The sequence below is a fragment of the Magnolia sinica genome, chromosome 11 (assembly GCF_029962835.1).
Source record: "Magnolia sinica isolate HGM2019 chromosome 11, MsV1, whole genome shotgun sequence".
Lineage (NCBI taxonomy): Eukaryota > Viridiplantae > Streptophyta > Magnoliopsida > Magnoliales > Magnoliaceae > Magnolia > Magnolia sinica.
The window spans coordinates 16,854,512-16,867,703 of record NC_080583.1 but is presented as its reverse complement, the minus strand read 5'-3'; the positions used below and the strand labels follow the sequence as shown (position 1 = coordinate 16,867,703).

Genomic DNA, 13,192 nt, shown 5'->3' with positions numbered 1-13,192 from the left:
TACAAGTGACATTCAATACCTTGATCCAAACTGTTATAACAGCACTAAAAATAATCGATGAAATAATCGATGGACCATCATACAGAAATAAATTGATTGAAAGATTCTATTTGTCCTATCGTGTCCAAGGATACTTAAATGGAAATAACGAACGGTCCAATTTCAATTAGTGAATTTCTATCAGTACAAATATAGAATTACTTATCAAATTAATGGTGGTCCATCTAACATTACGACAATGATTTGGAGGCATTGGATTGAAGTGTATATATGCAAATTTTATGGTGTTTATGAGCAGGCACAATCATACCCCTGCTCCACCAGAGTATCTATACAATGTGTCTTTCTATTCAATTATTATGTTTTTGCCTTTCCAAGTTGTCAATTTTTTCAGTAAAAACGATGATATCCGAAAATTGCTGAGTGGTTCGTCAGGAACCGAATTGACTGGGCTACCTCACACCGGCTGTATAGCTTCTGGATTGGCATATTAAGTTCGGTGTGTCTGATCATGAGGTATGAATTATATCCAAACCGTTCATCCATTTGGCGAGTTCATCTTAAGGCTTGAGACAAAAAAAAAAAGAAGACAGATCTAACCGTCAAATGGACATACGGCAAAAAGTAATGGAGGATTAAACATATACCATTGAAACCTTTTTTGGGGTCATAGAAGTTTTGGATCAATATGAAATTTGTTATTCCTCTTCATTCATTCAGGTCTTTGTGACCTTATGAACAGATTGGATGGAAATTAAACATTATGGTGGGCCCTATGAATTTTTTGAATGGTGAAAATCATTATCTCCGCTCCTATTTGTGGTGTGGCCTAGATGATCTTTGGATATATATGATTCATTTTTTGGATGATGCTTTGGAATGATCTCTAGAAATATATGAACGGGGTAGATATAATCTCCTTTGAACCGTTCGTACAACTCCAAGCTCGAGGAGCGTTTGTGCTTGTCTTTGCACGACACGAGCCTAAAGCACCAGCCAATCCGCTTCCGTTCATCAGCAATAATACCACGTGATATCTGCAAATTGTTCAAAGGTCGGTCGAATGTTTCTACTGATTTATCATGCCCAAGAAAGTCACGATAGTTTAATCCTGACCTTTCAAAATGTGGATGTTAAATAGATGGTTAAGAAGATAGTAGCTGCACTGTAGATGAACGGTTTAGATCAACGGATCCCCATCGTAGGTTACTTCAGATCAACGGTTTAGATCACTTGACCATGGCCCCATTTGTATAAAAGACTATCCATGTCCTTGGGTTAAGTTCTTCCCATCTTAAGTCCAGTTGCGTAGTGTAGGTGCAAAATGACCAGAGTAAGGTTGCATGCAATCCTCGTTTGTCTAATCATTGTTCTTCCTTCCCATTGTTCATGGCTTGTGGTCTCTCGATCAACGGTTCGATCTCTACCTGGTTTTCCTGGCCCTCTCTCCTTCATATGGAAACCGGGTAAGTTGTAAATCTGATCTCTTACACTTGGCATCTGATTATTTCCATTCAAGATTCACGTGTGGGCCACATTATAAATGGTCAAATCCATGAAATTTGCAGCATTTACCTGCTTCTAACCGTTAGATCAATAAAATTCTTTCTGAGCTGCTTATCTAAGTTTTTCTCGACCGTTTGAAAATGGGAAATGGATTGGATTAGCGTGGCCTTCCACTTGGTGCAATTTTTGGGTATGCAATGATCCAGCTCTTGGTCTACTAATTCTATGGTCCTAATCTAATATTATCTTGTAAAAATGGATGAGGAGGGATAAAATACATAAATCAGGGTAGACCTCACAGAGTTAACTCGGTATGCTATAAATCAGGGTACAAAACAAATGAACGGTTTAGATATAAGAAGTGTGTTATTGTCAATAGTTTCAAATGATGGTGGGTATTTCCTTTCAAACCGTGTTACAAACAAAAAAGGGAATTAAGCTTATCCGATGGTAACAGGGAACAGTCCCTTCCCACCTAATACTGTGGGATCGGTCCGGCCAAACAGGCCCTAAGCATAGTGAGTTACTCACTGCCAAACCGGCCTCACTGCCAAACGGGCCCTAAGCGTAGTGAGTTACTCACTGCGCAGTCCGCTTCCATTGAGAGTCATCGGCAATGGGTGTGGATTAGGTACTACCCCTGCCTGTGTAGAGATTGGGACAGGTAGAGGCCCTGAGGGCCACTGAGGGGCCATTGTGATGTATTACTTCTATCTACATTGTTCATCCATGTTTTTATATCATTCTAGATTATTTGACAAAAAATAAGTCAGATTCAAGGTTCAAGTGGACCACACCATAGGAAGCAGCGGTTCCAATGACGTCCACCATTGAAACCTTCTTAGGGTCCAATGTATCGTTTATTTTCCATCTAACCCCTTTATATGGTCATCCATACCTGGATGAAGCAAAAAAAAAACAAATATCATCTTGATCCAAAACTTCGGTGGCTCCTGAGATTTTTTCAATGATTTGAATTTAATACCCACCCCGTGGCCCATTTGAGAGTGTTATCTTTCCTTTTTTTCGTAGAATATTTTAAAATAATATGAAAAAATGTATAGACCGTGTGGATAAAGTTCATACATCATTTAGGCCCCTCAGTTGCCCATGGAGCCTCTGCCTATCTCGAGCTCCAAACGAGTGGAGGTAGTACCTAATCCGCGCGCATGACAATGACATGGAACAATGATAACCACATCACTGAATTTTCCTGTGTGGCTTCAACGTAGATAATCCTCACCCAGCTATCTTTTATCGCTCCGTCACATGAAAGAATCGTAAACCACAGCTAACTGTACAGGTGACATTCAATACCTTGATCCAAACTGTTAAAACAGCGCTAAAAATAATCGATGAAATAATCAATGGACCATCATACAGAAATAAATTGATTGAAAGATTCTATTTGTCCTATCCTGTCCAAGGATATACTTAAATGAAAATAACGAACGGTCCAATTTCAATTAATGAATTTCTACCAGTACAAATATAGAATTATTTATCGAATTAATGGTGGTCCATCTAACATTACGAAAATGATTTGGAGGTATTGGATTGAAGTATATATATGCAAATCTTACGGTGTTTATGAGCAGGCACAATCATACCCTGCTCCGCCAGAGTATCAATACAATGTGTCTTTCTGTTTGATTATTATGTTTTTGCGTTTTTAGGTTGTCAACTTCATCAGCAAAAACGATGATATCTGAAAATTGTTGAGTGGTTCATCAGGAAGCGGATTGGCTGGTGTACCTCACACCGGCTGTATAGCTGCTGGATTGACATAATAAGTTCTGTGTCTCTGGTCATGAGGTATGAATTATATTTAAACCGTTCATCTATTTGGCGAGCTTGTCTTAAGGCTTGAGACAAAAAATAAGACACGATCTAACTATCAAATGGACCATACTACAAAAAGCAATGGAGGATTGAACATATACCATTGAAACCTTTTTCAGGGTCACAGAAGTTTTGGATCAATATGAAATTTGTTGTTCCTCTCCATTCAGGCCTTTATGACCTTATGAACAGATTGGATGGAAATTAAATGTTATGGTGGGCCCTATGAATTTTTTAACGGTGAAAATCATTATCTCTGCTCCTATTTGTTGTGTGGCCTAGATGATCTTTGGATATGATCCATTTTTTGGATGATGCTTTGGAATGATCTCTAGAAATATATGAACACTGTAGATATAATAAATACATTACTGTGGAGCCATGTAGCTTTGATCTCCTTTGAACCGTTCATACAACTCGGAGCACCAGCCAATCCGCTTCCGTTCATCAGCAATAATACCGCATGATATCTGCAAATTGTTCAAAGGTCTGTCGAACGTTTCTACTGATTTATCATGCCTATGAAAGTCACGATAGTTTAATCTTGACATTTCAAAATGTGGACGTTAAATAGATGGTTAAGAAGATGGTAGATGCACTGTAGATGAACGGTTTAGATCAACGGATCAGGGTCCACCGTAGGTTACTTCAGATCAACGGTTTAGATCACTTGACCATGGCCCCATTGGTATAAAATACTATCCATGTCCTTGGGTGGATAGTTATATAAGTTCTTCCCATCTGAAGTCCAGTTGCATAGTGTAGGTGCAAAATGACCAGAGTAAGGTCGCATGCAATCCTCGTTTGTCTAATCATTGTGCTTTCTTCCCATTATTCATGGCTTGTGGTCTCTCAATCAACGGTTCGATCTCTACCTGGTTTTCCTGGCCCTCTACCCTTCCATCTGGAAACCGGGTAAGTTGTAAATCTGATCTCTTACACTTGGCATCTGATTATTTCCATTCAAGACTCACATATGGGCCACATTATTATAAATGGTCAAATCTGTGAAATTTGCAGCATTTACCTGCTTCTAACCGTTAGATCAATAAAATTCTTTCTGAGCTGCTGATCTAAGTTTTTCTCGACAGTCTGAAAATGGGAAATGGATTGGATTATCGTGACCTTCCACTTGGTGCAATTTTTGGGTATGCAATAATCCAGCTCTTGCTCTACTAATTCTATGGTCCTGATCTATTGTAGGTATGTCGGTGTAGGAGAGTTGGATGGAGACCAGCTGTTTTACTACTTTGTGGAGTCTGAGAAGAACCCAAAAGAGGACCCTCTTGTTGTGTGGCTCACAGGCGGCCCTGGCTGCTCTGCATGGAGTGGTCTTGCCTTTGAAATAGGTAAGTTGAGAGAGGCATTCACATAGATTAGTTGTATGGGAAATTTAACATACAATGTTTTCTTCTTCTTCTTCTTCTTCTTCTTTTTCTTCTTCTTCCCTCTCTTTGTTTTTTTTTTTTTGCCATGATCCATGAAATGTTAGGCCATACCATGAAAATCACCAGGACCAAACATGGATAAACCTACTCATGATGCTGGCCACACTACATTGAGTCAGATGTCAGCATTTCATTCATTAATTAGATGGTACAGGGAGCCAATCTCCATCGCACAAATCCTAACTGAGATCGCTTGATGCAAGAGGCGAGACCGTCCACGGGGTTCTCCCTCTTCGTCGGGAACATCTCCTTCGACACTACAGCTGAGGATCTAGGCAGGATATTCGGAAAATATGGGAAAATTACCGGTGTCTACACCCCATTTGCAGGGAGGCTTCTACGACCTTGAGGATTCGCTTTCGTCCGTTTCCTGTATGCGGCAGACGCTTACGCTGCCATGAGAGTGCTCAATGGGAAGCTGGTGGATGGAAAGGCACTGAATGTGGCTATAACAAACCCTAGAAAGGAACGCCCCTCCTTTTCCCCTTCCCCAAGGAGAAGATACCCCCTATCGGCAAACCCCTTTTTTCGCTATATGCAAGGGGCGTCTCCTTCTTGGAGGCAGCCTTACATGATCTGACTTTGGAAGAATCATAAATTAATTCATTAGGTGAAAAAAGAAAAACCATTTTTAAAATCTCATATTGGAAGCTTGAACTTTGGTTGATTCATATATCGATGAAAAAGATGATATAGATCAATTCATGGATAGGTGGATTAATGAGGAGCAAAGAACTCTACCAAATAAAAAAGAATAATAGAATTTACAAATTTATGGAGATACCTAAGAATCCCATAAAAAATCTGATGTTGAGAGCTTTGACTTGATTTATTTTATTTTTTTTCCTTTAAAGTTGATACATGAAAAAAAAATAGAAAAAAAATCATAAAATTGTAGTTTTAATACTTTAATTTAAGCGGAATTAAAATGGAACTAGAGGAAACGAAATAGGTGACAAAATAGAAGCCTGCTCTTGAAATGTCTGATTCCAATGTAAGTACAAGGGATAGAAAGATACTAGATCTTTTGGGCTTAGAAACTTTGGAGATTTCTTTTGTTGAGTATCACTTGATTTTTAGATGCTGGCAAGAAAATTGCTATTGGAAAGTCCTTCGTTTGATGAGATGACAGAGAGATCGTATTATGTGCGAGTGATCGATCCAGTGGTTAATTTACCGTTGCCTTTAAAACAATAAAATAAAGGAAATTACGATTAAAAAAATATTTCAGAGATTGGAATTGCAGAGAAGAAAACGGAAGGGGAATGGCTGGTGTACCAGACGAGCACTGTCGCTCCTCGGGCTCCCAGTTGTACGAACGGTTCAAAGGAGATCAAAGTTTTATGGGCCCCACAGTGATGTATTTATTATATCTACACCGCTCATCTATTTTTAGAGATCATTTTATAGCATTATCTAAAAACAGAATCATATCCAAAGGGCATATGGACCACACCATAAATAGCAGCGGGGATAAAGATTTTCACCTTAAAAAATTTGTAAGCCCACCATAATGTTTATTTTCCATCCAATCTGTTCATAAGGTCACAAAGATATGAAGGAAGAGGAAACACAAATTTCATATTGATCCAAAACTTTTGTGACCCCAAAAAGGGTTTCAATGGTAGACATTCACTCCCCCACTGCTTTTTGCAGTGTGGTCCACTTGATAATTACATCTGTCTTATTTTTAGTACCAAGCCTTAAGAAGAACTCGTCAAATGGATGGACGGTTTGGATATAACACATACCAATCATACCCACAGAACTTGCTGACATCAATACAGCTGCTATATAGCTGACACCAGCCAATCCGCTTCCGAAGAAAACCCAGTAGTAGCAGATTAGGTACCAGACACCCCTGACTTCGGTGGTGTGTTGATTTCACCAAGTTCTGTGGCCCACCATTATGTATGTGTTATATCTAAACCGTCCACCCATTTGGCAAGATCGTTTTAAGGATTGAATCGAAAAAAAAAAAAAAAAAAACAAATGCAGAGTGCAAGTGGACCACACTGTGAAAAGCAGTGGGGATTGGACGTTTACCATTGCAACCTTCTGTGGTTTTTAGATAAATATAATGTTCTTTTGTTCCCCCTAATCATGATTTACGTGACCTTATGAACTGGTTGGATGGAAAATAAAAGTCATGGTGGGCCCTATGAATGTTCCAACTGTTGGAATCACGCGCCCACTGCATTTTTTAGTGAGGCCAACTTGAGCTTTGATATGCCTCTTTTCAGAAGCATGCCTTGAAATGATACATCCAAATGGATTGGTGGTGTGGATATACACACGTCAAGGTGACTTCAACACACCATTCAGCTCGGTGGTGTGGGGCGCACCACGCAATCTACTTCCTTGGATTTGGATTTCGGACGAGAGCGGATCAGGTGAGACCCCCCGCATCAATGAGGCTACTTTGGGGCCCACCTTGATGCATGTATTATGTATCCACACTGCTCATCTCTTCTTTTTTTTTTCTTTTTTTCTTTTTCTAAATCATTTCGCAGAATTACTCTAAAAATGAAGCAGATCAGATTATTCAGTTGGATTATACCATAAGAAACATTAGTGATTGACCATTAATGGGCCACAAAAGTTTTTGGATCAAGCCAATATTTGTTTATTCCCTTCATCTACGCTTATGTGACCTTATCCACCGATTGGATGGTAAATAAATACTGCGGATTGGGGAGCAACGGTCAACGAGACAAGCTCTTCTGGTCATTGGGATCTCCCCACACCCATTCGAGGACTGATGTTCCTTGGTAGAGTTGGCCTAGGCAATTGTTTGTTTCTGTCTTATGATAGGTGGGCCCTCTCTATTTCATTGGTAGGCCTGTCCGAAAATGTTCATGCTTTAAAGTGTTCGGCTTCTCCTTAATGATTTTTTTATTTTTTTTATTTTTTATTTTTTAAAAAATGATAAGTAAATACTACAAAGACATTAAGTTGCGATATATGAGGTTTTTAGCAGTAGGACAGTCAAATATCACTGTTTCTTATGGTATGGTCCACTGTTAATTTGATCTGCTTCATTTTTTAGATAATGCCCTAATGAGGGGCCACAGTAATGGGTTTGAGAAATTTACTCTGTCCATCCTTTTTTTTCAGATCATTTTAAGATCAGAGACCAAAAATTGCGAAGATGTAAAACTCAAGGCCACCATATTAGAAGAAACATTGGGGATTCAGTGACCATTATTGAAACGTTTGTATGGCTACAAAAGTTTTGTATGAGATGGTTCAGATGGCATAAAAACATCAAGGTTGAGCCCAGGAATATTTCAATAGTAGACAACTCTTTTCTCAGTTTTCCACTCGTCCAGCCGCTTGAGTTTTGGATCAACCTAATTTTGTTTGTGTCTTAAAATTATATGTAAAAGCGGATGGACAGCGTGAATTTCTCAAAAATATCACGATGGCCCCACCGAGCATCGCATCGCATGAAGTTAATGTGAAAGGCTTTGGCAGGAAATCCGCTTCCCACACCAGCGCAATGGTGCCACTCATCCACTGTCCACGTGTTCTGAATGTTTTGGACCGTTCTGGGACGAAGCGGAAAAGAAACCTGACAGGCATCGATACCTTCCAAATCTGCCGGATGAAATTACACATGTACACTTTCCTTTATACCCGTCCATTTGGTGGCTACCAAATGTGATGTTAGGTTCCGCCCAATCACTGCCTCCTCTGGACCATCTTCCATTTACATCAGTACCCATGATCTGTATGGTATAGATTGGCATGCTTGAATGACATTTGTCACATAAGACAGAGCACCCTAGTTAGTGTGCAGCAGATCTCTCATGCAACTAGCTTATAAATCCGATTTTGTCATGTACGGTTGTCTTCTACTCTCCATTGCCCCTGTGGTGTGGCCCACGTGAGTTTTGGATGGAATTAAGCTTTTGCTATCGAAAGGCTCATGGAGGGATTAGACGGTTTTTGCAGAAGATTGTTATCCATGGGGAATGATCACATGCATTCCAATGGATGGTAATTATAATCCTTTCTTTTTTCCAAGCAAAGATAAGGAAATTCGAAGCGGCAACTCGGGAGTGGGCAGAGGGCATGAAGCAGAGACGGCGATCGATCCTTTGACCACGGCCCAAATCAGGAGAGAAGCAGAGACAGACTTCGGGAATCAAATTTGAAGGAACCCTCACCCTAGGGTTTCAACCTGTTCGTGAGTAATCTCTCCTACGACTGCAACGAATCAAATCTGCGAGGTATATTCGGTCGATACGGGGAGATCTTGGACGCCTTCATTCCCCTTCATTCTGCTTCCCAGCGACTGAAAGGATCCACATTTGTGCGCTTCCAGTACGAAGACGGGGCGAACGCGGCTATAGGGGTCCTAAACGGGAAGAGAATCAATGGCAGGCTGGTGAAGGTAGAGGTTGCAAATCCGAGGATGGCAGCTCCATTTCCTAAGGAAGATCTATTGGAGATTGGGCCGCAGAATCACACAGATATGGATCTAGGATAGCAATCCAAGAGTACCAAGCAAACACAGATTTAACGTGAAAAATCCTTTTGGGAAAAAAAACCCACGGTATAAAGGAATAGATCTTCACTATGAAAACAAAAATTACAAAGAGAGAGAGAACTTACCTGATTCGAACAACCTCAAATTTCACCCTTGTTACACCCTTCGTAAACCCTAGAACCTTTTTAGGAATCCTTGAAATACCTTTAGAATGCCTTAGCATATCTTAGAATGGCCCTAGGGACTCTTATTTATAGATGAGGAACTCCCACTTACGCACATCCCTAGAAACCCCCTCAAATTTACGCAGTCTGCGCAGAATCGGCGCACAACCTGCGTAGCCCTCGACTAGTCGAGCCTGGGCTTTGACTGGTCGAAGGACCTCTTCGACTGGTCGAGCCTATCCCTCGACTGGTCGAGGAACTCAGAAATTCTAGATTCCTTGTTGCTGGACTTCGAGCCGAACTTCCTCAGGGCTAGTCGAGGAAATACATATTTAAGACATTTTTTTGACAACAATCTTCACAATGTCTTCAATCTTTAAACAAGTAGCTTCTTGACCTCTTCTCTTATCTCTACATCACATCATAACTTCAATCAATGATACTCATGCACACTCCGTCCTCATTTTTACACCATCGCTAAGCCCAGAGAAGTTGCATAGAACTTTGAACTTTTCTATAAGAACGACTTTGGTGAGCATGTCTGCCGGATTCATGCTGGTGTGAATCTTTTCCAGAGTTACGCCTCATTCCTCAAGCACCTGTCGGATAATTCTGCTTCGATTATGGAAAGAGCCACCACAAACTGAAGATTCAACATCAACTAATTGCTCCACCCGTTAATACAAACGTGTAATCTGAAGTCGACTTTCTGGAATCTACACTGTCAGCGTAGTCTAAATTCACATACCCTACCAACTTTGTCATTGTCTTCTTAAAAGTTAAGACGTAGTCTTATATACCTTGAAATGTATCGAAGTAACTATCTCACTACCTCCCAATGTTGCTTGTCAGAGTATTTGCTCACAACACGATTGCCTGTGAAATAACTGGTATAATACAGACCATGGCATGTACTGCCAACCATATTCGAATAAGGCTCACGAGACATATCCTAGTTTTCCTCATCTGTTTTGGGACATTGTCCTAAGAAAAGCTTGAGCCATGTAGGGAACACTCACTAACTTCTCCTGGTCCATCGCATACTTGATCAATACCTACTCAAGGTATTCTTCCTGAGATAACCAAAGCCTACTCCTCTTCTAGTCTCTATGAATATCAATGTCAAGAACCCTCTTTTCAGCCCCTATATCCTCCATCTCGAATGTCCTACTTAACCGAGTCTTCAGTACAGTGATTTCAAATATGTCATGATTGGCGATTTACATGTCATCAACATACAATTCTAGGATGATGACCGTGCCATCACTTAGTGTCTTGCAATAGACACAGTGATCGTATTCACTCCTAGAAAATTTTTGACTCACCATGAATGAATCAAATTTTATATCACTGCCTAGGTGACAGGTCGTGCATTGACCTCCTTCAAACCTTGTTCTCTGCCCCTTTAAACTTCGAACCGCTCTGGTTACTTCATGAAGAACAGTTCTTCCACATTCCCATGCAGAGTACAGTCTCCTCATCCATCCATTCTAGCTCGAGATCGCATTGGGCAACCAACGTCAATACGAATCTAATAGACACCTGCTATACCACCGATATGAATATCTCTGAGAAGTTGATCCCTTCTCTCTAAGTATGACCATTTTCTACCAGCCTCGCTCCGTATCTATGTTGTATCCTTTTGAAGATCCACTTGCATCCAATCGCTTTCCGACCCATTGGAAGCTCAACCAGCTCTCACGTGTTTATCTGGTACAATGAGTCTATCACATCGTTCATAGTCACCTTCCATTTCTCAGCACTAGGCTTACCTAGAGCCATCTGAATAGTAGACGGATCCCCCTCATCTGTAACGAGAGCATATGCGATATTCATCCATGTACCTCGCCGATATCCTGTGATTATGCTGTATGATTTTTCTCACACGTGGCTGCTCCACCTTCTTTGTATCTTTGTTCACGGGTCTCAACCTTCATGCCCTGCCCACTCATGTGGCCATGCCCAGTATGACACACATGTGCAAAGGTGGAATTCGCTACAACTGTTGCAACTCCACCTGTTGAAGTGCTCCCGATCAACATATAAATGTTACCGAGTCATTGCGCTTTTGCAATTACACGTGTCCCCTTAAATACTTTAAGGGCACCATCAATACTCGTGAAAATTCACCCTATAACCTTAAGTGCATCGAGAGAAATGAGACTCTTCTTTATGTCGAGAACATGCCTCACCTCAGTTAGGGTACACTCTGTCCCATCAAACATCTTGATGCACACCGTATCAACAGTTACAACATTACAGGTAATGTCATTGCCCATAAACATCTGTCCACCATCTCACTCTCTGTAGCTGGCGAACCAACTCCGATGAAGAGTCATGTGAAAAGATGCCCCTTGTGTCTAGAATCCACTTGTCCCTACGATAATCGTATAAGTTTCTGATCGTAGACACAGATAAGACATTAGCTTCGCATCTACTCATTCTTTCATCAGACGTAGCGGCGTTGGCCTCCTTATATGAAGCCTCAGATTATTCTCTCTTAGATTTAAGATTTGTACAATCATTTTTCATGTGTCCTTCCATCCCATCATTCCAGCACTTTAACTTACCTTTGCCTTTGCCCATGGACTTAGGTCTTAACCTTGAAGATCCTATACCTTGCTCAAAATTCCTGCCCCTTGTAATCAGTGCATCGGAGGATGTCTCCATGTTGTCATTTAGCTTTCTCATGGCCTTCCCTTGAAGGGCTGAGATAACGGTGTTGACACTTAGGATTTTATTTACGGTGCACATCATATCCTTAAATGACTCATATGATGCCGGAAGAGAATTCAACAACATACATGCTTGTTCCTCATCTTTGATCACTTCCTTCATATCTAGCAGTTTGTAAACCAATTTGTTAAAGTTGTTGATGTGGGCCTCTAGATCTCCACCCTCTGCCATCTTGAAGTTATATCACTGTAACTTCAAGTGTAGGCGATTTTCAGAGAATTTTTTCACATAGATATCCTCTAACTTCGCCCATAAACTATCCGCAGTTTTCTCCCTTAAAACATTATAGGGAACCTTATCTGTGAGATATAAACGGATGGAGGCTAAAGCATTACTATCAAGAGTATCTCATTCTTCATCTTTCATAGTCGATTTCCGCTCCTCAAGAGCCTTAGCTTTGCGTTGCTTGGTTAATAGACTAATCATCTTCATCTTCCATAACTTAAAATTATTTTTGCCTGAGTACTTCTCAATATTAAACTTGGCATTTCCCATTAATGCTAATCCTGTTGATCCAGATTTGTGCCTCAATGAAATCTCTAATACCACTTGTTGGGGATTGGGCTGCAGAATCACATAGATATGGATCTAGGATAACAATCCAAGAGCACCAAGAAAATACAAGAGAACACAAAGATTTAACGCGGAAAACCCTTTCGGGAAAAAACCACCACACAAAGCGATAGATCTTCACTCTGAAAACAGAAATTACAAAGAGAGAGGACTTACCCGATTCGAACAACCTCGAATCTCACCCTTGCTACACCCTTTGCAAACCCTAGAACCCTTTTAGGAACCGTTGGAATACCTTTAGAATACTTTAGCATATCTTAGAATAATATTGGGGACTCTTATTTATAGATGGGGAACTCCCACTTACATACATCCCTAGAAACCGCCTCAAATTTATGCAGTCCGCGCACAATCTGTGTAACCCTCAACTAGTTGAGCCTGGGCTTTAACTGGTCGAAGGATCCCTTTGACTGGTCGATCCTGTCCCT

At 40.6% G+C, this 13,192-nt stretch overlaps 1 protein-coding gene across 2 annotated transcripts in view; it reads left to right on the top strand.

Moving 5' to 3' along the window:
• Positions 1-4,074: 4,074 nt before the first annotated feature.
• The window catches only part of LOC131218881 (serine carboxypeptidase-like 18), a 45,351-nt gene continuing 36,233 nt past the window's right edge, over positions 4,075-13,192 (top strand). Inside the window, exons 1-2 of one of the 2 annotated variants that reach the window (XM_058213746.1) lie at positions 4,075-4,263; positions 4,552-4,697. In XM_058213746.1, the coding sequence (XP_058069729.1) occupies positions 4,121-4,263; positions 4,552-4,697 (289 nt within the window). In that variant the 5' untranslated portion in view covers positions 4,075-4,120. The remainder of the gene's footprint in view (positions 4,264-4,551; positions 4,698-13,192) is intronic. The other variant, XM_058213747.1, reaches the window with a different exon arrangement.